At 42.6% G+C, this 24,028-nt stretch overlaps 1 protein-coding gene across 1 annotated transcript; it reads left to right on the top strand.

Moving 5' to 3' along the window:
- The first annotated feature begins 4,209 nt into the window (after positions 1-4,209).
- RNF125 (ring finger protein 125) lies at positions 4,210-22,828 on the top strand. The gene is made up of 6 exons (XM_056854923.1): positions 4,210-4,418; positions 10,612-10,765; positions 12,615-12,709; positions 15,423-15,513; positions 20,358-20,465; positions 22,730-22,828. The coding sequence occupies exons 1-6, from the start codon at positions 4,210-4,212 to the stop codon at positions 22,826-22,828; spliced, it is 756 nt and encodes a 251-aa protein (XP_056710901.1).
- The last annotated feature ends 1,200 nt before the right edge of the window (positions 22,829-24,028 follow it).

The raw sequence follows: 24,028 nt of genomic DNA, 5'->3' as shown, positions 1-24,028 counted from the left end.
TTTGGATCTGAACGAGGCCCTGGCACAGTTGTAAACTTTGTTTAAAGAAAGTAACATATGGTTGTAATCCCACATGAGTTGTGTTGGGGGACTCCAAGCCAAATTTAATGTCAAAAATCACATCTAGTTCGGATAGGATTGTCAGCCCTTGCCTGGCAACTGGCAGGAGTATCAGGGGCGAAGACATTGAAGAGTTCTGGAGAACTTGAAAGCTTTCACATTGTGTTGGGTCATTTCAGTAGGTCTTAATAAAAATAATTGCGCTGTTTTTGTTTTTGGATTTTGCTATGGGTAAAACACAAGACTCTTTGAAAAAAACAAACTCTTTGAAGGATTTTGCTATGGGTTAAACAAGATCAAACAAACTCTTTGAAGGATAGCACAACCTCAAACTGAAATCACTCTCTTTGTAGTGCTTTGCACAACATTGAGTATTCCATTTATCCTCTTTATAAGGCAAAATACATGTCTATGAACAGTACTTTGGACTACTGCAACCGGATAATATAGATTTCACTGACCTTTTCAAAGGAGCAGAATACTTCTGGAAATGTGTGACTTTGATCCAACTGTGAAATCCAGTTGTGGAAAAGCTGCCACCCTAAACACATTACTCAAATTCTACTTTCAAAGGGCTTCTGTCCAAACAATGGTTCCAATCAAGCTGTATTAACAGATCAGCTATCACATCAAAATGGTGGCCTCTGATGGATGCGTACAGCCCCATCTTTATCAAAGATGCACTTGGTCAGTTCAAAGGAGGCCTCATGACCATCTGAATAGGATGTGCATCCAAATGAACATCTACATATGTTTTTGATTGTACATGCAGCTTATACACATGAAGAAGGGCAGGAGTGATTTTTAAGGTGTAGATATTAAGAATATTGCTTTTGTAGTTGAGATTAGTGGGGTGTAAGAGCAATTCTGGACAATGAAGAAACTGATAGGAAGAAAATAGATTCCTCTGAAATGTGGTGTTGGAGGAGAGTGTTACGGATACCATCGACTGCCCAAAAAAATCAGTGGGTAATAGATCAAATCAAGCCTGAACTGACCCTAGAGGCTAAAAAGATTAAACTGAGGCTATCGTTCTTTGGTCACATTATGAGAAGACAAGAATCCCTGGAAAAGACAATCATGCTAGGAAAAGTTGAAGGCAGCAGGAAAAGAGGAAGACCCAACAGGAGATGGATTGACTCTATAAAGCCACAGCCCTCAATTTGCAGGACCTGAGCAAGGCTTTTAAAGATAGGACATTTTGGAGTACATTGATTCATAGGGTCACCGTGAGTCGGAAGCGACTTGACGGCACTTAACACACACACAAGAGCACATTCTTTAAAAATCTAGCAGTATAGAAAGGCAGGGGAAAGAATAGTTGCAGATTTCCCAAGATTTCCTGGCAGACCTTGTGTCTAATCTTCAGAAAAACCTTTTCATGCAAGCTGCTTCTTGATGACATTTGGTTGATGGGTTTTGAAATTCAGCTCCACCTTCATGTGAGTCTGATAGCACTTATCAGACTGATGCACTTTCAGCAATGAAAGGGCAGTGTTCAGAGTAATCAGGTAAACAAGAATACTTCATTTTCATAAATTAACATTACAAAGCCATATCACTAGATCTAATCACACAGTCACCAGTCACAATAACAGCAAAACTGGGCCTTCCACAGACAAAGAAGAAACCTTTATCTACTCAGGGAACTCTTCAGGAATGCAGAATAACAAGACTTCTTAAAACAGCTAGGTAGGAGCACCCTATGTCATGCCACTTCAGCTATTTAAAAAACAGTTGAGTTCCTATTTGTCTATCACTTGTCTCCATATTTGATGGTTATAATATTTATATAAGAATTTGATTAACAAACTACAAAATTACTAAAAACACAGTAGCACCGTGCACAGTGTAAAAGCACTGATTTGGCATGATTTGGCAGCTTGGATTCCCCTGAGGTGGAGAAAAAGTGACTACATTCCCTTCCCCTGTTAAAGTAAAACAGAAAAAAGTAGACAACCAGAATATACTATCTTTTCCCCACTAAGGTGTTTGGATCTACTGCCTCCTGTTTCATTATTCAGTATCACTGGTACATGCCAGTGGAAGTGTAGGGCCCCTGCAGTGGTTAAGGCATTTTGCAGTTACAATGTACACCTACCATGAATGTAATTGTGGGGAAATTCTGCCCCCACTCATCTGAGGAGAGGTGAGAAAAATCCCTCACACATACACGTTTTTTGAAATGCTCACATGCCCAAACGATAGCCCATTCCATATAGCTCCTCCAGATTTCATATATTTATTTTACAGCCCCCGTTTCTTGCTGAGACGGGCGAATATCAGACTTCGCAGGGAGTAAAATACTGTGGCTTACTCCTTTGTAAGTAATAGGACAGATGAAGACACAGCATGTGAGTCTTATTTAGTGGTCATATTTTACTTTATATGCAAAGTGCTTTACAACAGTAGAATTATTAAACAATGGTCCTATTACATGTATATGCAAAGTGCTTTCATATATCCTCATAATCGTCCTCTGATGTAGGTTACACTCTCCTTTTACAGATGAAGAGCTGTGAACTTTACTGAAGGGCTGTGATTTTCGTCTTGGCTTTCCAGAGTTCCCAAGCAAGGCTGTGTTTACGAAACGTGCACGCTCCCTCTTGCCGTAGATTTTCCTTTCCCATCCATTGCCGCAGGCGCCACTGCAAGCCAGGAACCCCACGGGGTGTTTTCAGAAGGGTCAGAGAAAGGGAACAATTGCGCCAGCCTACAAAGCAGGCCAGCCCAGAGCCCTTCTGTATGCCGCTGAAAGTATCATCTAGTATTTATTATCAGCTATGACCTTAGGCAGATTACGCGAGGGAGGGCATTTTCTGGGCATGGAGTATGGGTCACTGGGTGTGTGTGTGTGGGGAGGTAGTTGTGAATTTCCTGCATTCTGCAGGGGGTTGGGCTAGATGACCCTGGTGGTTCCTTCCAACTCTATGATTCTAGATTCGAGGTCAGCGGTGCTTTAGAGATTTTCGGGGCATCAGTTTAACCAGAGGGGCATTTATGCCTGGGAGGTTTGGCCTCGGATACGCCGCTCTCTAGATGCACATTGTCCCCATTCAGATCCTCAGAGCTCCCAAATAAACCCCCATGTCGGGTTTTGAGAATGCGGATGGGGAAAATGTGCATCTAGAGAGCAGCAAATCCAAGGCCAAACTTCCCAGGCATAAACGGCCAGAGGAAAGGAGATAATTCACAGTGGGCAGCCGTGTTAGTCTGTCTGCAGTAGTAGAAAAGGGCAAGAGCCCAGTAGCACCTTAAAGACTAACAAAAATATTTTCTGGTAGGGGATAAGCTTTCGTGAGCCACAGCTCACGAAAGCTCATCCCCTACCAGAAAATATTTTTGTTAGTCTTTAAGGTGCTACTGGACCATTGCTCTTTTCTACTTAGTGAGCTGTGGCTCATTGATGCTCATCTCCTACCAGAAAATATTTTTGTTAGTCTTTAAGGTGCTGCTGGGCTCTTGCTCTTTTCTACTTAGTGAGCTGTGGCTCACGAAAGCTCATCCCCTACCAGAAAATATGTTTGTTAGTCTTTAAGGTGCTACTGGGCTCTTGCTCTTTTCTACTTAGTGAGCTGTGGCTCACGAAAGCTCATCTCCTACCGGAAAATATGTTTGTTAGTCTTTAAGGTGCTACTGGGCTCTTGCTCTTTTCTACTTAGTGAGCTGTGGCTCACGAATGCTCATCCCCTAACAGAAAATATTTTTGTTCGACTTTAAGGTGCTACTGGGCTCTTGTCCTTTTCTACTAGAGGAAAGGAGCTTTGACCCTTGAAAGCCGACCCCCCGAAAATCTCGCCGGACTCGAAGGTGCTACTGAACTCGAATCGAGCTGTGCCACTGCAGAGCGACCCGCCTGCCCTCGGCAACGAGCCCTGCGAAGGGATCGGGTTGCGTTGCACTCGCTTCGGCAGGCCCCGGGGCAGCCAATCAGCCTCCCCCCGCCCGCCCCCCCCCCCCAGACCAGAGAGCGACAGTTGTGCAGCCCCGGCGTGATCTCCCAGGGTGCAGCCCACGCGGGGAGGAGCGACGGGCGAGCGCGGTGCCCCGGCCGTCGGCGAAACCCGCAAACAACCCGACGCCCGGCGGCAGGAGCGGAGCGACCCCAGCCCCAGCCGGCGCCGCGAGGCTCCCCGTTTCCTTGCAACCATGGGGTCCGTTTGGAGCAGCGAAGGCCGGGAGGTGGCGAGCAGTGCCGAGGTCCGCGGCCGTCCAGGGGGGATCCAGTGCCCTCGGCCTTTGCGGAGAGCTGGGGGGGAGGAGGAGGAGGAGGAGACGCCAAAGCAGATCGCGTCGTTCGATTGCTCCATCTGTTTGGAAGTGCTGCACCAGCCGGTTAGGACCCGATGTGGCCACGTGTAAGTACACACACACGCGCACACCCCGGTCTTGACTCCCGCTGGTGGAAAAAAGGGAATCCCGAGCTGCTCAGTCGCGCGGGACTCGCAAGACAAGTTGGGCGAAAACGCACGGTTGCTTTACCCTCCTTTGATCCCTGTTTCATCCAGGGTTCAGCCTGGATCGATTGCGTGTGCTTCACCTAATGCGCGTTCGATCCCGGCTAAAACAGGGATTAAAGGAGGATAAAGCGACCGTGCGTTTTCGCCCCTAAGGTTTCCGGATGGATGTGCATGAAAAATGTTGGATGTGTACAATCGACGTCTTTGTCACTTCTAAGGCGGCGCTGGGAAAATTCTAAGGAGGGGGGTTGCTTCTTATTGAGACGATTCAAAACATTTCTCGTCGAGTTTCTTCTCCGGGTGTCGATGTGCGTTTTTGTAACCGGCAAACTCGGTTTTCTAAAGTCAGGCCGTTGGAATCAGGAAAGGAAAAAAAATGCCGGTTTGCTAGCCAAAGATATCAGCAAGGAACACGAGACTTTTCAGAAACCCTTTCGAGTTATGTAAAAGTACGAACAAAGTATAAGCAATTTTAAAGGGCGAAAACGCACGGTCGCTTGAGCCCCCTTTCTTCCCTGTTCCAGCCAGGATTCAGCCAGGATCGAACGCACGTCCGTGCGTTCGATCCTGGCTGAATCCTGGCTGGAACAGGGAAGAAAGGGGGCTCAAGCGACCGTGCGTTTTCGCCCTTTGAGGTTGAAGAGTGAGTGAGCGGTGGATGCGGGTCAGAAGCAGAGTCCGGGAATACGGCGGTCAGCTCGATTTGGACAAGTGCAAAAAGTCTTTCTGTTCCGTTTCATTTATCTTGCTTTTTATTCTGTGCTGTGTTTTGGTGTAAGCAGACTTCAAGGGAAGTGGATGTGGAGGGGGGGGGGACTATTGATTTCGAGATTGTTATTAAATCTGCCATAATACTGGCAGCAAATTGTCTCTGATATGTTGCTATGCTTTACATTGAAGTGAATATGTTCTTGTGTCCTGTGCTAATGATTTTTCCTTTGTTACTTGGATTTTGTGGAGGAAGTTTCCGCAGTTCTGGAAGAATCTTCTTGTAGATTTGCAAATCTCCACTGCAGATTTCTTATAAAAATCATTTGCAATAGTATTCTAACCTCTGGGGCAGCCATTTCCCCTTTTTGGGACACGCACACACACACATTTGAATTCACTGGTGTTGATTCCATTTCCATACGGTGCAGAGATTAAATACAAATTTGTGGCTTGTCTGTTGGGGAGGAATTATCCCATTCAGAATGAAAAATGCAAATGTTCTTGCCCCATTTGTTACCTGTGTACAAGATACAGACAGACCATCTTTCTTGCCACTAGTGACTCACTCAGGACTTGATGCTCACTACTGTTCAATAGCAGCCACCGCATGAAAGCCAGTGTGGTGTAGTGGTTAGAGTTTCAAATTAGGATCTGGGAGACCCAGGTTTGAATCCCCACTCTGCCATGGAAGTTTGCTGGTGACCTTTGGCCAGTCACACACTCTAAACTACCTCACAGGCTTGTTGTGAGGATAAAGTGGAGGGAATAGTGTAAGCTCTTTTTGATTCTGATTGTGGAGAAAGGCAGGGTATAAATGAAATAAATAAGTAATGAATGTAGCTGAAGATGGGGGGGCGGATAAAAGGTCGGTTGGTTGTTGGTTGGGAGGAGAGAAGGAAGCAGGAAAAGGTGAGGATAAGGGTTTCCAGGAGGGAGGAAATAGCAGTTACAGGGTGAGGTTGCCCCTCACAAGTCCTTGTGGGCTCCCAACCAAGTAGCTGTGCACCATGCAACTGGGTTTGACCGAGCATTTTGACAGGTCACAACTGCACCATAGTTTTCCTGGGTAGTCTACTTGGCTGCCAGGGGGAGGAAAAAGGGAAAATGTGAAGACCGGTGGACAGATAGAGGTAAGTCAGCTGGTGGATGGGAAGGAGAGAAGGAAGCAGGAAAAAGGGAGAGGCCATGGGGGCTTTCAGGGAAGAGAAAGAGGATATATTAAGGGAGGAGGAAATGAGATGCCCCTGCAAGTCCTTGCAGGTCCCTCGCTCTTTCCGCCTAATATCTGTCTGAGGCCTGCCCCGAGTGGATCATCTCCCATGCTGCCCCAGTGAGGTGCAGGGCAGCAGCGGTGGCGGCTCTGATGGGTGGCTGGAGCTTCCACCCACGCTGCTACTACTGCTTGGCTCCAGCTTCTGGAGCCTGTCGTGGATCTCACAAGGGTGTCAAGGACTGGAGGCCTCCTACTGTCTACTGGGCAGTAGCAAGGGGTGAGAACAGGACCCCTCCTGTTTGTCCTGGCAGCCCCTGTAAGGGGACCTGGACCCAGTGGTTGCATCAAGGATGGGAGGAGGCTCCCCATCTCATTGCCACTAGTGTCCAGGGCAGTCTAAAAATGAAGGTTTTTCCATTTTAAAATCCCTTCTTCTTGTCCCCTTTTCCCCATCTTCCCCATCCATAATTGGAGACACTTAGACATCTTCGGAAAGCACCATATAGACTGATTGTTAGGGGTGGGGGTGTTGCATTCTGAAGGCAACTGACCCCCCATTATAGTGGGATGAAGTGGATGAGTAGGATCTCCTGGTGTATCCATGACCCCCACCTCATGTGGAGTGCAGCAGTGCCATTTTTGTTCTGTTTTGTTTAGATGTTTTAAAAAATAGAAAGGTAGAGTTGTGAAGGCCCTCCTCTACCTGCATCCGTGGTGCAGAAGAGAGGATTTGAACAGACGTAGCTTTTCTCACTTTTATAGGACAAGCTGCATGAACAGAAATTCCTTCTTCTATGCAACTGTTAAAGGTACAGGCCTTCCTTTGTCCTTCTTTCACCTAAAGCAGAATCATATACATAGTTACTTCAGTGTAAGGAGGAGTGATTGTGCCTAGGATTTCACTGCTAGTCACCAGAATGGCAAAAGTAGGAAGATGGCCAGTCATGGTTAAAAAAATTTTTTTAATGGGGTCTACTTTGTAGGATCTAGATCACGATGGGTAGCCATGTTAGTCTGTCACTAGCAGTAGAAAAGAGCAAGAGTCCAGTAGCACCTTAAGACTAACAAAATTTCTGGCAGGGTATGAGCTTTTGTGAGCCAAAGCTCACTTCTTCAGATTCAGGTATTCATGCGGTCCAAGAAAGAGGCAGATTGCAAGAGAGTGAGAGAGGTGGTGGTAAGAGAGAGGATAGGCATAGATTCTCCCATAGGTTGCTGATTGGGTTTGGGTAGCTAGGTGGCAGGTGGGCAGTTTACTAGCCAAAATACTGGCTGCAGCCCCTCTAATAAGTAATTATTGCATGCCTGTGTCAAGTACTTCACTTTTGAATCTGGTTTATTTTTTATTTTTAAAGGACTGTTCTATTTAGAAAAAAAGATTTTACCATTTTATATCCATAATAAAAGAAAAATACTACTACTACTAATGGTAATGATGATACAAGTAAGAATCTGGTTTATTAATGGAGTATTTGGAGACAACCAGTGGTATTTGTATGAGTGAATAAGCCTAAGAGCAACATAGAACTGTTTAAGGACAAGTTTTGAATAATTTTAAGCCCACTTATGTCCTGTCCTGAAATATGTCCAAGCCAATTATGTAGACTACTGACCAGTAATAGGCTATTATTATAGGCATATAATACATTTCTATGAGTAGAAACCTGACATGGTTTAGTACACTTAAGAGCTATTGAAGTCAATGAGGCTAAAATTGTGTGTGTGTGTGTGTGTATGCATAGAAATACAAAGGGGGACTTTAACCTGCTTAAATTTCTCTGGATTGTGTCTCACCCCAAGTTTATTTCCATTGTGTCAGATCCTTCTTTACACTGTACACTTCACTTGTTGACAATTAAAGGGACAAAGGGCTCTCTTGGCTCATACTTTGTGACTTTTAAAGACACAGGCTCTCGCATATGTTGTCAGTGGTAACCCTGAAGAGTGTATGAAAAAGAAAGACATTTAAGAGAACAAAGCAACTAGAATGGTTGTTTTCATTGTATCCATAGTCACTTTTCCTGTATTTCTCTTTATTCCTTTAGAGAAATAAAGGTTGGATGTGACTCACCTATCCCTTCTGGTATGAAATTTTTAAGATAGTACAAATTGCATGCCCAAAATTCTCCTACTGGTTTTCAGACTTGAAGATTCAGTGTTTTTATGTTTTTATACATGAATATATCTGAATGCCATATGTATAACATTTAAATTTTGACCTTTTTTCATGGAGTGTAGGGTAATATATATATAGTTCTCCAATCCTCCATTTTATCTTCGCAACAACTCTGTGAGGCTGAACGAGCTTGACTGGGCCAAAGTCACCAACTGAGTATGATGGCTGAGTGGGAATTGAACGTAGGTCTCCCCTGTCCTTCCCTGGCATTCTAACCGCTACGACACACCATGTGGCTGTCAGTAAGCATGTACATTTCGTTTAATATGTACATTTCAGTGTAGATAAGCTTATGAGACCGTAACCCAAACTACCTCTTAAAATGTTACTTCTCACAACAGATCTTTGGTTCACAAATGCTAAAGAACTTTCTGATCAACACAATATACTTGAGGAACTGCTTTGTGTGACACACAAGCCCATTTCCATACAACACTGTTACATGTTTAACTCGCAAGTAGGTGGGAATGCCCATGAAAAAAATAAAAGTTTGAAAATGAGCGTGGGTTTATTGCTCCAGCTTTCTTTGCGACAGGGTTAGACACAACATCAATAAAAGCTTTCATCATATGCCTAGCATTATCTCAAGAGCCACGTGGACACTGTCTCTTGCAGTCTGCCATTTGTGAAGCATAGGGACATCTAGCATGGTAATTCTTATGTACTTGGTGTTAGCAGCATCACAATGTGATGATACCCACAAGACCTGATTTCATCTTGTCAAATGCTGGATAATTTACGAAATAAGATCAGCTTTAGTTCCTACTGTCAGCTCTTGGGCTTACTTTGTATGTATTCTTTATGTCTGGTTGAATCTGGCAATTAGTACTGGAGGTATAGTTAAAGAATTTTGCATTTTCTTTCAGAAGTGCAAAATATCATGGCATTCTGCATGTGAATTAGTATTTCTCTTGATATGTTAGCACAACTAAGTTGTTCCGTTTTAGACAACTAGTAATATTCTTTCTGTAGGCATAATCCAGCCAATGTTATATACTAGGGAAATCCACTGATTAGTGCAAGAGTAAAGTGTGCTGAACTGCTTCCCCATCAAAATGAATGAGATACGAAAGGGCTTAACATTTCCAGGATCATGCTTTATGTTTGGTTTGCAGCACTTGATCTCTCTCATGTTGCTTTAAAGGCCGTAGCTTCCTTGATTAAGTCAATCCATTTCATGTTGGGTCTTCCTCTTTTCCTGCTGCCTTCAACTTTTCCTAGCATTACTGTCCTACTTTTCCTAGCATTTTCCGGTGAGCCTTGCCTTCTCATAGTGTGACCAACTTACGATAGCATCCATTTGATCATGTTAGAACCCACTTATTTGTCTTTTTGGTTGTCCATGGTATCTGTAAAACTCTCTTCCAACACCACATTTCAAATGGGTCCACTTTCTTACTGTCTGCTTTCTTAACTTTTCAACTTTCACACCCATGGATATTAATGGGGAATACTATAGAATAAATTATCTTAATCTTGGTCACCAATAACACACCCCTACACTTAAGGATCTTTTCTAGCTCCTAGATGGCTGCCCTTCTCACTCTCAATCTCCTTCCGATTACTTGGTTGCACTCTCCCTTTTGGTTGATGACTGAGCCAAGGAATACAAAATCTTTAACAATTTCAGTTTCTTCTTGTGTAATTCCTTAGTAGCCATTGCTTTTGTCTTCTTGATGTTCAGCTGTGATCTTGCTTTGGCACTTTCTGCCAAAAAGTAGGTAGGTACCTGGATGCTAATGAGTAACTTTTGCTAATGCACAGATAGCTCCATAAGAAAACACACTATATCTTCTGTAACTTCACTTTATCAGTGGTCCTATAGACAGGATGCCCAAGCAAACAAAAGATTAGCAGGCAAGAACTGCACTACGGACCTATCATCGTATAAGGTCATATCCACTAGTGACTATAACTGAGTCAAATTTCAAATTACTTTCTTTGAAGTGGAGTTTTATGGGGAAATCATGTTGTTTATTTTCATTTCTCAGGTTTTGTCACTCCTGTATTGCTACAAGTTTAAGGAATAATACATGGACATGTCCTTATTGCCGGGCTTATCTTCATTCTGAAGGAATTCCAGCAACAGATATTACTAAGATGATGGAAAACGTATACCAAAACTGTTCAGAATGTGATACAGAGGCAAGTAACCACAGATTTTCTTTACTGTCTTCTATAGAGTTAGGCTTTCTGAAATTTAGGGAATTTTTAAGGTACCAATTCTAGCCATACTTTCTTGGGAGCAAGTCCCATTGAACGGAGTTGACATTACTTATGAGTAAATATGCACAGGAGCAACTGTAGCTGAAGTCAGTGTACACTGTATCTCAGGTATTGGAACTGATCTTATATTATTTCTATTATTATATTTCTATCATTATTATTTCTATCTATTATTATTATATTTCTATCATTTACTTTTATGAAAACTGTCAACTATAATTTTCAGAACTGGGATGTTAGTAAATGTGACTAAGGTCTTGTGAAAGGCTTGGGTCATGCTGGACTGCCACTGGAAAGGGCAGCCATAGAAATGTGGCTAGACATGGCTGAGTGGGGCATTGGAGCAGAGAAAGGAGGAGCTGAGCCCGATGGCCTTAAGGTGGCTTAGACCTCAGATGTGGGGAGGAGGGGATTATGCTCACCTGGGGGGGTCATCATTATCCCTATTGTCATTCCTGTTCCTCCTCCTTGCTTGTCCCTTCTGGCCCTCTTTCTGTGCCAGCTTTGAGACAGGAGCAGCTCCAACCACCTCCTCCTTGGCCTGAGGCTGAAAGGATTTCAATAGACAGTGAAAGCCTTTACATGCTGTAACCCCATTCCTTGAGCCAATTGGCCCATAGAGATTTCCTCCAGCTGGGATGCCGCCCCCTTGTTTCCTCCCAGCCAATCATCTCCCTGGCTGGGTTTCTGCCCTGTGGTTGGGTTGGGCCCTTATTGGGTCACAGCTAGGGTTGCCAGGTCTCTCTTCGCAACCGGTGGGAGGTTTTGGGGGCGGAGCCTGAGGAGGGAGGGGTTTGGGGGCGGGAGGGACTTCAGTGCCATAGAGTCCAATTGCCAAAGCAGCCATTTTCTCCAGGTGAACTGATCTCTATCAGCTGGAGATCAGTTGTAATAGCAGGAGATCTCCAGCTAGTACCTGGTGGTTGGCAACCCTAGCCTCAGCTGTGCATTCATGCTGCCTGTATGGCTGTAGAGGCATGAGTGCCACAGCTCTACCTTCCAGAGACCCGCTGAGCTGTAGGAAAGGCACTAGACTCTGCCACCATATCCCTGCCATTCTTGGATGGCCCTTTAGACCTTATGGGGCAGTCCACTGTGGGGACATTGCCATAGTAAGTAGGAGCATCAACTTAGATGGGACAGGGCGCTCTGCCCTCTAGTAGACACTTCTGAATCATGTTTTAGAATCAGCGTGTGTGATTTGTTTGTTTATACACCACTTCTCCAGAGACCTGCTTAAGATTGCTTACAACTATGATGATAAAACAGAACCATTAAAACGCAACCGTTAAAAACAAAGCAATTAAAACAAGCTAACTAAAAAAAGCTGATGCTGTTAAAATAAGCCAGGGCATAACAACAGCAAAAAATACACACTGAGCAGCCTAAAATAATACAGATAAAATGATTCTGTGGCCAGAAGAAACCATAAAATGGTTAACACGCCTTAGTTAAAAGCCTAGGTAAAAAGGAATGTGTTAGCCTAGCACCTAAAAGAAAATAAAGTATGTGCCAGGCGAGCCTCAAGAAGGAGGGCTTTCTGTAGGTGAGGTGCCAACACTGAAAAAGCCCCGCCTCTGGTCACCACCCACCTTACCTATGAAGGCTGGAGAACAGAGAGCAGGGCTTCCGAACAGGATCTTAACTGGCGGGCTGGACAGTATGGGTGGAGGCAGTTCTTTGTACCTTTAATGAACAGGATTTTTTTACAGCAAATATATATATTCTGAATAAAAGGCTAACAAGATACTTTTTAAACATTATCTAGGTGTGTCTCAATGAAATGAGAGCCCACCTCAGGACCTGTGTCCAATATATAGAGAAATATGGACCTTTACAAGAAGTTCAACACCCTATAACAAGGTAAAGTATGCCTCAGTAAAATCTACTCTCACCCTGATGTATGCATGTATATTATTTATTTTGCTCTATCTAGATGGCTTGGGATACATAAAGATTGAGTTTAAAACCAAGGTATAAACTCACAGCCCTGACCAGGATAGCCCCAGGATAGCCTGATCTCATCAGATTTCAGAAGCTAAGCGGGGTCAGACCTGTCTAGTATTTGGATGGGAGACCCCCAAGGAATACCAGAGTCCCAACATGGAGACAAGCAATGGCAAACCACCTCTGAACATCTCTTGCTCTGAAAACCCTACGGGGTCAAGCTGTGACTTGATGGCTAATAAATAAATAAACTCACTATGGAAAAGTTTTAATCATTCTATCTGAGAATGGATCGATACTATTAAATTGATGGTAATTCCTAAATTAACCTACCTCTTATTGAATATTCTGAAAATAATTGCTGAGAAAACATTGAAGGAGTGGCAAAGTATCTTTAAATAGTTCATTTGGAAAGCTCTAAGGTTTAAGATTAATTGGCAAACAGCTCAATCCAAGTGGTCTGTTAGTGGGTTTGGTATTCCAAATGTAAAAGCTTACCATGATGCAGCTAAACTAACTTGGTTATCAACTTGGATTAATATGGAGAATACCTCAACAATCCAAGTAATCGAGCAAACTGAAGTTGCAGTGCTGTGTAGGACCTTCTTATAGGTTACTCCAAAAATTAGGAAAAGAGTTTATAAAAAGGGGAATCCAGTAATAGACAACCTATTGATAATTTGGGATAAATATAGGAAGAAGCTCTCCCTAGTGATATCGCCATTAGCATCTGCAGCTAGAGACTTGGATTTGCTTCAAAATTTCAGGCTAACATTGACTAAATGGGAATTTTGTAATTAGTAGTCTCTAGCAATTTTATTGCATGTGAAGCTGATAATATGTCATGGTCAGATCTTATGGTTCGATTATCTTTAAATGAAGAGTTATTTGACAAATTCAACTCCTTTAATGTAAGGCAAAAAACTGAAATTGGAAAAAATTATAACTCAGCATCCAAAGCATTTATTTTCTGAACTAGATTGATAGATAATTAACCAGGAATCAACAGTGACCCCGAATTACTAGTATAAAGGGAATTCAACATAGAGTATGAAATCGCAACACAAGTATGGGCATTTACATTATTGCCAGGATCAATGTTTACTGTTTTAGAGAGAATTTATGTTAATGATACATCAGCTATATTTAATTCTGCAACAAATTGCAAAAATGTATAATTTTTATAATAAATGTAATAATAATAAATAAATACATAAATAATGTATAATGTATAAAAATTGTTCAGGTCTGTGCTTGTTTTATAATACGGAATCAGCTGATTTTATCCACATATGGTGGTTCTACCCAAAAGTGTTTCTATACTGGAAAAATTAGCAGTATTTATTTGGAAACAGTATTTATTTGGAAAGAGCAGTATTTATTTGGAAAGAGTGTATCATTAACATAAGTGTTTCTATACTGGAAAAATTAGCAGTATTTATTTAGAAAATACCCTAGAATGTTCGCTTTAAATCATGTTCCAGAAATCCCAAGGAAAGCACAGTCAATAGTATTGAACTTGATCATGGCTGCATATTTAACATTTGCACAGTACTGGAAGTCAAAGATGACTCCAGAATTTAGCGAGTGGCTAGATAAAATAAGAAGGTCTATTTAATGATAAAACTCACCGCTTTTCAAAGAAATGAGAATTTTGATGAAATACAGTCTGAGCGGTTAAATAAATCGTATTCAGTTGAAAACTGGAGAAATTTGAAAATGTATTTTTAATTGATTTTTCTCTTTTTTGGTGAGAAGATGTAATTTCGAAATGAAACAAAATTGTAAAAATGATAAAGCCAAGGTATAAACTTAACATATAAAGTCATACAAATATACATTTTATTCCTCGATGCAGAACACTAGCCCAAATAGAAAAGTTATATAACAGTTTGGTAAGATGCTCAGACTTTGGTCTCTAGGCAATTCCCAAGGGCAAGGAAGTGCTACAGTTAGAGGAATATAATTTTTTTAAACATCCTCTGTTGGGCTCAGATTTTAAGGGCAAAAAAAAAAGTACCTTGAATTGTGCCCACAAACAGAGGATCAGTCCGAGGGCAGAACTACTTCTGTAATGCACTACTTTCCTGTCCCTGACAGAAGTAGGGCCAGTCCCCCAGCTGAACCCTCTGAATAGTCATCAATGGTAGCTGTGTGTATAGCATATTATAGTAACATAGCCTAGAGGTGGTGATTTGGAGTGTGGTGAAGGAAGAGGATTTAAGAATGCCTTTAGAAATATAGGTAGAAAATTCATTGCTATATTGTAAGCATCTTATGTATTAGGTATATCAACCAGTGAACGATTGGCACTCTTGATTATGAAACCAAAAGCTTTGAGAGAAAATATTTGTATAGTACCTGTTAGACCAGTATGGGTAAGGGGAAGACCAGTATGAGTAAGGAGAAGACAGTGGGCACAACAGAGCTCCTCCCCACTATCTCTATCCCTTTCTGTATACTTCTACACTCATACTTCCATCACCACACTCTGTAGTGAGACTGAGTGCAGAAAGCCATTATCAGTAGTAGACTACCATCCACTTTAACTGTCAAGTGAAGTGAGTAGTAAAGATTAAAAAATGAAACATGTAATTAGTGTTCATTAATAATATCTCTTTGTTTTCAGATACCCTTGTCCTTTCTGCCAGTATGAACTGGATGAAAATGATCTCCTGGACCATTATCTCACTTATCACAGATCTGAAAGGAGAGCAGTGGTAAATGTCTTATATTTAGGTCTATGCCTGCATGCATTTTATTGTTTACATCACTTATAATGAGCAGTTTGTTTTACAGATTAAGCAGAGTGCCATAAATATGTGTACAGTGGTATCTGAAGGGAGCTTTGACTCTTGAGAGCTTATACCCCCCAAATCTTGTTGGTCTCTAAGGTGCTACTGGACTTGAATCTAGTTGTTCTACTGTAGACCAACATGGCTACAGTTTGAAACAATTTCCATTTAGTTGTATCAGAAAAGCATCTCTCATTCAGTTTCCATCTCTCTAGTTGTTATATATTTTTTTCTTTTAGGATTTAAAAGAAGTATTTCCCAACCTTTATGTCAGGGCACATGAGCATACCACCAAAGGGCTACTGCACACATAATTAAAGGCTCCTGTGTGCATAAAGCATCCACTCACAGAGGAAGCTACCCAGTGTGTCTCTCTATGATTTGTTGCTCTGGCCTTGCCCTCTTCCAATAAACCTCGTTTGACGATGGAACATTTAGATTTCTCTCTATAATTGCCTGCTCTTAAAGGAGGTTTTGAATGAAGGATTCTTCTGGACTTGCTGTCAAGCCCAAGGGTTACCGCAGACTTGTGTAACGTAACCAAGCAGGGTTGGTCCAGCACTGAGTAAAGAGCTTTATTTTAAAGAAAAAGGTCAAAAGACAATTAAAACAAACAAGACTGGCAAGCAGAAAATAACAAAGGTCTTACTTGTCTTAACTGTTCACTACATTCACAGCAGTTCTAAGGAGCTAGGATAACTTTTAGGCCTCCAGAGTATGTCTGGGTCTTAGGCTTCACAGAAACTGAAGGTGTTACATACAGCAATACAGGAACCAGAATGAACTGGAATAGCCAAAAAGACCCCCCCCCCCTTGGGACATGAGTAAACTTATGGATTATTGAACTCAGGTCAGATGATCCAATTCTTCCAATCACAGGGTCACACTGAATGAACCTTCGAGATGACTCAAACTGGTTCTAACCAGAACATTCTCTGAGTGAAGATGAGCGAACTCACCCCCCTCCCAACTACTCATGGGGGTGTCAGTCTGCTTAATTAGATTGGAATGCAGAGTGTCCTTGAAGCTAACAGCTAGTTTACAAGCGTCAGGTGTGAGCAATTGCTACAGGCGTCTAGGAAACTACAGAGACTAAAACTTTAACACACAAGAGGGAAGCAATGCAGTTGTCAATAGCAAAATAGTTTTCTTTTCTTTACACTTGCCTCTTCCAATCAGGAGGAATACCCAGGTCACTGACTCACAGAGACCCAGTCACTGACTCACAGAGACCCACCCCCATATCAAGTCACATCTGACTTATAGCAATCCCTGGTAGGGTTTCAAGGCAAGAGACATTCAGAGGTGTTTTGCCATTGCCTGCCTCTGCGTCATTATCCTGGTATTCCTTGGAGATCTCCCATCCAAATACTTGCCAGAGTCAATGCTGCTTAGCTTCTGAGATCTGATGAGATCAGGCTAGCCTGGGCTATCCAGGTCAGGGTCTGATTCCTCTGCAAGCTGATTATTTATTATTGAGTACATTTTTCCTGCCCTTCCTTCAAGGAGCTACGCTAGGGGAAGCACACATTGTTTGCACAACCTCCATTTTAGTCTCACAACAATGCTGTGAGATACGTTTGGCTGAGAGAGTGACTAGCCCAAGGTCACTCAGCAAGCTTCATGGCAAAGCGGGTATTTGAACTTGAGTGTCCTAGGTCCTAGTCCAATATGGTAACCATCACTATGCTGGGTAAAACCATTCTTATTCAGAAAAAACGCGTGCCTGAGCTATCAGAAATTTGGGGAACATTTATTTAAAGACTTGGCTAAATAAGGCAGATATATACAAGTGAGGGACTTTCAAAGACTTATTTCCCCCACTCCCAACTATTTCCTTTTTCCCTTCAATGAAAGCTCCTGTAGCCTCTCCCCTTTTCCTTTTTCCTTTTATGTGCCTCTGTCTTCAGCTTTTCCACCTTCACTCCCCTGGCAGCCTCTCCCTGGCAAAATTCTGTGTAGTTCCAGCCAGTGGGCTGGGCCAGCCCCAGTTGTGCAGAATGCACAAGGACCTGCAGAGGGGGGAATCTCACTTTCTGTTGTATCCCCTTCCTCACACATTTCCTTGTTCCCTTCCTCATAGCAACCCGTATCTTCACCAGCCTTGGTTGAGTCATGGAACTTTGTTTGCTTGCTTGCTTATTTATTTATTTATTTGACTTTTATCCTGCCATTGCCTAACCAAGTCAGGCTGAGTTGCATGGTAGCAAGTTGCTAGGTGGTTGCTGTCAGATCTGGCCTAGATGAGTCCTCCCTTAAAGGCCAAAACAGGTTTGAAGGAGTCCTGCCCCTTGCCCTGTCTTTCACTGATAGAACCTAAGGTTTGAATGCTGGCAATTCTGATGTGGCTGCCTAGCAATGATCACTGGGGGCATTCATTTCATAAAGCTACAGATGCTGCTTCTGTTATTTTGAGGAGTTTTTTAACCCCCATGTATTTTTTAAGATTTCTGATTTTTCTGCAAGCCTGTGGCTTTTCTCAGCTTTGAGGAAAAATCTGTTTTATCTGTTCATGGCCCCAATCTCTGGATTTAAGTATTCACTGAAGAGACCATGTTGAGAATTAGATATATTGGTGCTTGCTTAATTGAACATCTTTGAATTTTAATTCTTTAAGTATTCATATCCCCCAAAACAAGCCTTTACAGTACAGGATGTCAGGGGTGCATAACATAAACAGTTAAATGGATGGACAATAATGGATTTTGATGGGAAATAAGTGGGCCAACCTTAGCACTTGGCTCCATTATGACCTGAAACTATTGGAGGGAGTGGGGTCAGAATACCAGTTCTCAGCTGGTCTCTGCTCTGAGAAATGGCATTCGGACCCCCAAACGTGGATTACTCCATGTGATCTCAGGGGCTTGTGACTGAAACACAAGCTCCTGGGATGCAATGGAGCACTTTCCGAGGTGTAGAGTGTCCGGATGCCACTAAGCCCAGTTAACCACTAAGACTTGGCACTCTGACTCCCTCTCCCCAAATTCTCAGTGTGTCTCTGGTCTGGGTTGTGGAAAGAAAATTTTTGGAAAGTGAAGTTGGAATCCTGTCATGCCAGTATGTCCCTCCCCAGACTCATTGGTGGGTGTTGTGGGCTGAACAGCATGTTCCTATTGGGCCATAAGTTCATCCTTGATTTGTTAGAATCAGACTGCATTCAGAAACATTATGTGATACATTCCTTGGACTGTAGGTACAAAATTATACATGTAATGTCACACCATGTAAAAACCTTCCTTTTGATATATGGAAAGTTGTTTTCTGTTGCCCCAGAAGGTTGGACCAGAACCAGTGGGTTGAAATTAAATCAAAAGAGTTTCTGGCTAGATATTAGGAAGAACTTTCTAACAGTTAGAGCGGTTCCTCAGTGGAACAGGCTTACTCGGGAAGTGGTGGACCCTTCTTCCCTGGAGGTTTTTAAGTAGAGGCTAGATGGCATCTGGCCCTGACCTGGATAGCCCAGGCTAGCCTGATCTCGTCAGATCTCAGAAGCTAAGCAGGGTCAGCCCTGGTTAGTATTTGGATGGGAGACCACCAAGGAATACCAAGGTTTCTGTGCAGAGGAAGGCACTGGCAAACCACCTCTGTTAGTCTCTTGCCATGAAAACCCCAAAAGGGGTCGCCATAAGTCAGCTGCGACTTGACGGCACTTTACACACACAGAGATGGCCATCTGACAGCAATGCTGATTCTGTGAACCTAGGCAGATCATGAGAGGGAAGGCAGGAAGATTTGCATAGTGTTTGACTCTCGTGGCCCTTTCTTGCTTGCCCAGGATAGTGCCGATACCCACTTTGTGGTCAGGAAGCAATTTTTCCTCCTGGACAGATTGGCCAGGGATCTTGGAGGGGTTTTTTTTTTTTTTTGGCCATCTTCTGGGCGTGGAGTAGGGGGTCACTGGGGGTGGGAGGTGGGTAGTTGTGGCTTACCTGCATTGTGCAAGGAGTAGGACTAGATGACCCTGGTGGTCCCTTCCAACTCTATGATTCTGATTAATCATTCTCTGTGAAGTGCTAGCTTAGCAACACTGGAAGAAAATTATGTGATTCTACAGACTGAATATTTGTGTGATTGTAGAGTAACCTCTGAACCTCTGCTATTGCTAGTAGTATATATCCCTTGCAGGCAAAAAAATAAAAGTTAAATATGAGACAAAGATAAACAAGTCATCTCCTCTGTTATGTAAAAAACAAAACTCATACACTTTCTAATAGCCTAATTTAGTGCTTGACAGAAAGCAAATTGTACTGGTAGCAGATGTGTTCAAGTCGCTCAGATCGTGAAGACTGCTCTGGATATCTTGCAGCTGTGCTAGTGATGGTAGTGCAAATCTCTCAGGGCAAATGAAGAACCTGGGAAGAAGTTAACTACCGGTAAAGACTTAAGACAACGCATACAGGAAATAAACGCGTGCGTTAACTGGCTGATCTTCCCGGGCTCCCGGCATTGTCTTGTGGGACCCGGTATCAGATCAGCGATTACTCGGGCGGGTCTCCATTGAGGTGCAGATCTTGGGCAGGAGACCGGGTGCAAACGGGGAGGAATGGAGTGCAGAAAAAACTCCATTTTGTCAGTGGGGGGAACCATCTTGTTTCGTATCCGGGGCTGGCAGAGAGCCTATCTGACAGGAGATCATGATTGCTCATCACTCCTTTAGTTAGAATTGCCCCAAATATTTCATACTTCTCTTTCTCTAACATTACTAATTATTTTTCTCCATCTTAATAGTGAACACTTATTTAGCATATTTACTTTCTTCCTGCTTACAGTACTGTCCAGTTTGTCGTTTACTACCGGATGGTGGTCCAAGTTATTACAGCAGTAATTTTATAAGGCACCTTCAGTTCAGACACGCATTCTATTGTGAAGACTACATTGTGAGTAAATTGTATCATTGCTTTTCCTAAGATGCTGCTAACACTCTTTCTCGTCTCCATATCTCCTGTTACTGATATAAGAGCATTTATAGTTTGCAAGGATGTCATACTTCAGGGATTAGAAAGGTTAAAAAGACTTAAGAGAGGTCAGTGGAGAAGCAATCTAATGCCTCAGTGAGGATCTCTAATGTTGCTTGCATACCAATCAAAAAATGGTTTAAAGAATGTTCCGGTCCCTGATCTACTCTGTTCTTTTGAAATCAATGGATCAGGGATCCCAGGAAACTAGTAGACAAGGAAAGAGAAGACATTGCTCTGAATGATCAGGGAAACGCCAACTTCTCACTCACATAAAGAGCCAGAGGGCCCAGAGCTATAGCAACCCTCTCCCAAGTATGCCTCAGTGGGTATATGCTGGAAGCCAGTATTGAGTGAGTGATCTGGTGCAGCTATCTCCCCTGCTGATGCTAGGTTAGTAAAAGCTTTGTAGGGCTGCCCATGATTAACAGCCCAGTCCTAAGACCCCAACACAGTGCCTCACTAGCACTGCTGGTCAGCATCCTATCTCTGCCCTGCACAGGGGAAGTATGGAACAGAAATGCCCAACAAGGTACAGAGACCGTAGCAATTGCAGCGAATTCTCTGTAAGCCACCAGTCGTGGAGCAGCAGACTGCTAACACCTGGATGACAGGAAGACAGAGACAGTCGAAAGGTACTTGGTGCCATAGTCATGACCCCTTTGTCATCAGGCTGCAGCTGCCCATACACAGAATACACCAAGAAGGGGTCAAAGTGAACAGCAACATACACTGGAAGAAGTACTGCCGTGTGACTGGGAGGAGCCCTGGAGTGAAGATTCTCTCTGCAGATGTGGATTCAAGGCTCCTCCTGCAACCAAGATCCCTGGCAGATTCCAGCACAGGATGCAGAGGAAACATCTCTGCAGCCCACCTTGGACCTGAGGTGGCAGTGGCACTGTCGCAGGAGGTGACAGTAGGCACAGACTACACCTGCCACTTTCTTCCCCAACAATTTGGTGCCCAAGCAACAACTTGGATTGCTAGGCATGTAGCGATGATTGGCATGTAAAGGATTTACCTGAGGTACCTGATGAAAATTCATGTGGATGTTTTGATCTATGTGTTGTTGTTCTGCAATTATTATGTTTTCTAACTTACATGAATCTATTGATGAGGTTATAATGCCTTATAAGTGAAACTTCTCCTGTTTCTGTCTTAATGGGCATGATGGCCGACTGGAGCTATTGAGCTACCCTGAGTGGCCGCCTCCCATGCTACCACTGCTGGCAAGGTTCAAGGTGGGGGACAGAGGAAGTATTTCTGCAGCCCACCTTAGACGGATTCCAGCTGGCTGGGGCATGAGAAAAGGTGTATTATGCCCCCTGTTTACATAGCTAAGATTCTAATTACCTAAATCCTAATTACCTTAAGTACCTTGAAGTTCTTATAGTTCAGTACTTAAAACCTTTTAAGATAGAAGGTGACCTGATGATCTCACATTACAGGATCACTGCTGGCAACTCAGAAACACCAGAAGACTTCTCTCAATATCTTGCAGCTGTGTTGGTGGAATTTGCCCTAACTGTGCAAATCTCTCAGGACAAATGAAGAACCTGGGAAAGCCCAGGGAGATCATGGTGGCTAATCACTCCAACTAGGGCCCATTTTAAACATGAGGCCGGAGAAGCAAAACACTTCTCACATGTGACTTTACATGGGCTATCCATTTTCTTTAAACTGTAAGTGTTAACTTTCTGTTGCTCTTGCAGTTACTGTGCATGTGTAGCTGCTTTGCACAAGTTGCAGCACAGTTTAAACAAGATTCTGATCCCCTACGAAGTCCCAGGGAAGAGTGCGTTTTCCTCAGCCATCTTCACATTTAAGTCAAGTCTTCCTTGAACTCATTTAAGGCATATTAGAGTTCTAGATTGTAAGAATCAGCATCTTTATGGCATCTTGCTTCTTTTTATAAACATGCAGGCCCTGATGATCGGCCTTTGCATTTCAATATGACTCCCCTTTCCCTGTAAAAACCAAGTAGGGAGGACCTCATTCATTTGGTTGTTAAAGATCAAGCATATTTAACCTTAAAGACCTGAGACTGATGTTTGTGATGGTCAAGTGCTGCTGAGTAATAAGGACAGCTATTACTGCCTACAAATACGACTACTTTTACAGCTTTAAGATGATTTTAATTATTTATTTTCCAGTATGTCTGATTTATTTTTTTCTTCCTCTTTCAGGATATAGATATAGTAGAAGAAGCCCTAACTGAAAGAGTCCTAGACCAGTCCTTTTTAGAGTATGTACATGTGAACGCTCCGAATACTGCACAGTCCTAATGAAACGATGGGAAGACATGCCAGTTGGATTACATTGTGAATTAAAATCCTGGTTCTTCAATACTACTGTCCTTTAGAAGTATACTTCAGTTTCTGTAATAACAAATTAGATGTAGGTATGGCATAATTCATTTTTTCTTATAACCATGGTAGAGGTTATGATAGGATCTTGACAGGCTGAAGCTGCACACATCCAAGGGTCCTTCTCACAGTGATGCACTGCTAAGAAGCAGCATCGGCATCCTTCCAGAGTGAAAGCAAATGGCACGGTATCTTCACAACAACTAATGCGATATCACTGCATCAAGACTACCCAGGTGCATCCAGCTATGAACTCATCCATTTCATTTGTGGATAATATTTGTCATTAAAACTCTTAGTTGGAATGTCAGTATTCCCACCTGATGTCTAAGCAAAGGCTAAAATGGACAAGCTGTCCTTGAGGATTGGTTACCACAGTCACTAATGACAATAATTTCCCATCAATTCCATTAAAAAGAGACAGTTAATAATGCTGTAAAATATGTATTTATGCAGTTCTGCTGCTGCTACAGTTTGGTTACACGTTTAATATTCTGTATATTTTGAGATGTGATGCTGTTCTAGTGGTTTATGATGCGAGTTATATTTTACAAATATCTTCTGTTGTCCTTATAAAACTAATCAATTTCCAGATTTTCCACAGCAGCGAAGAAGGTTTAGATTAATTTTTCTATAGCTGGAATTTTAGCTATCAAAAAGATGCATCTTCAAACAAACTTCAAGCTAACGATCAAAATTAGAAGTGAATTTTGCCTTGCCTGATAAATGTGATTTTGAGAGAAATTCCCTGAAGCCATTCTGAAAAATAAGTCTAGCAGGTTTATTTTGTAGCAAAAGTTGCTAACAAGCCCTATATTTAAATTTATAACCATGACCAACGCTCAGAGCATCTTGTGACTACATTTTCCAAGAACAGGCCAGAGTCTTCATGGTCTTGAAAATGTTGCAGTACCAAAGACAGAGCAAGCAACAGATATCACTTCAGTAAAATAACTTATGATTTCATATTTTATGGTGGTAGCATTTGGAAGATCTGGTCTACATTGTCAATAAGGAAAAAACCATCGTTAAAGCAGTTAAAATAATATCCAGATCAGCAAAAGCTAACATCATGTTGACCGTGTCTTCTCACCTAGTCTGTAACTAAATGTCACTTAG

The sequence above is a fragment of the Euleptes europaea genome, chromosome 8, assembly GCF_029931775.1.
Source record: "Euleptes europaea isolate rEulEur1 chromosome 8, rEulEur1.hap1, whole genome shotgun sequence".
Classification (NCBI taxonomy): domain Eukaryota; kingdom Metazoa; phylum Chordata; class Lepidosauria; order Squamata; family Sphaerodactylidae; genus Euleptes; species Euleptes europaea.
The sequence above is the reverse complement of the archived record's forward strand: the minus strand, read 5'-3'. Positions and strand labels throughout refer to the sequence as shown.

Coding starts and splice junctions, on each gene's coding strand:
- RNF125 (XM_056854923.1), top strand. CDS start 4,210: ATGGGGTCCGTTTGGAGCAGCGAAGGCCGGGAGGTGGCGAGCAGTGCC. Junction 4,419..10,611: donor AGGACCCGATGTGGCCACGT/GTAAGTACACAC, acceptor TTCATTTCTCAG/GTTTTGTCACTCCTGTATTG. Junction 15,514..20,357: donor GATCTGAAAGGAGAGCAGTG/GTAAATGTCTTA, acceptor TCCTGCTTACAG/TACTGTCCAGTTTGTCGTTT.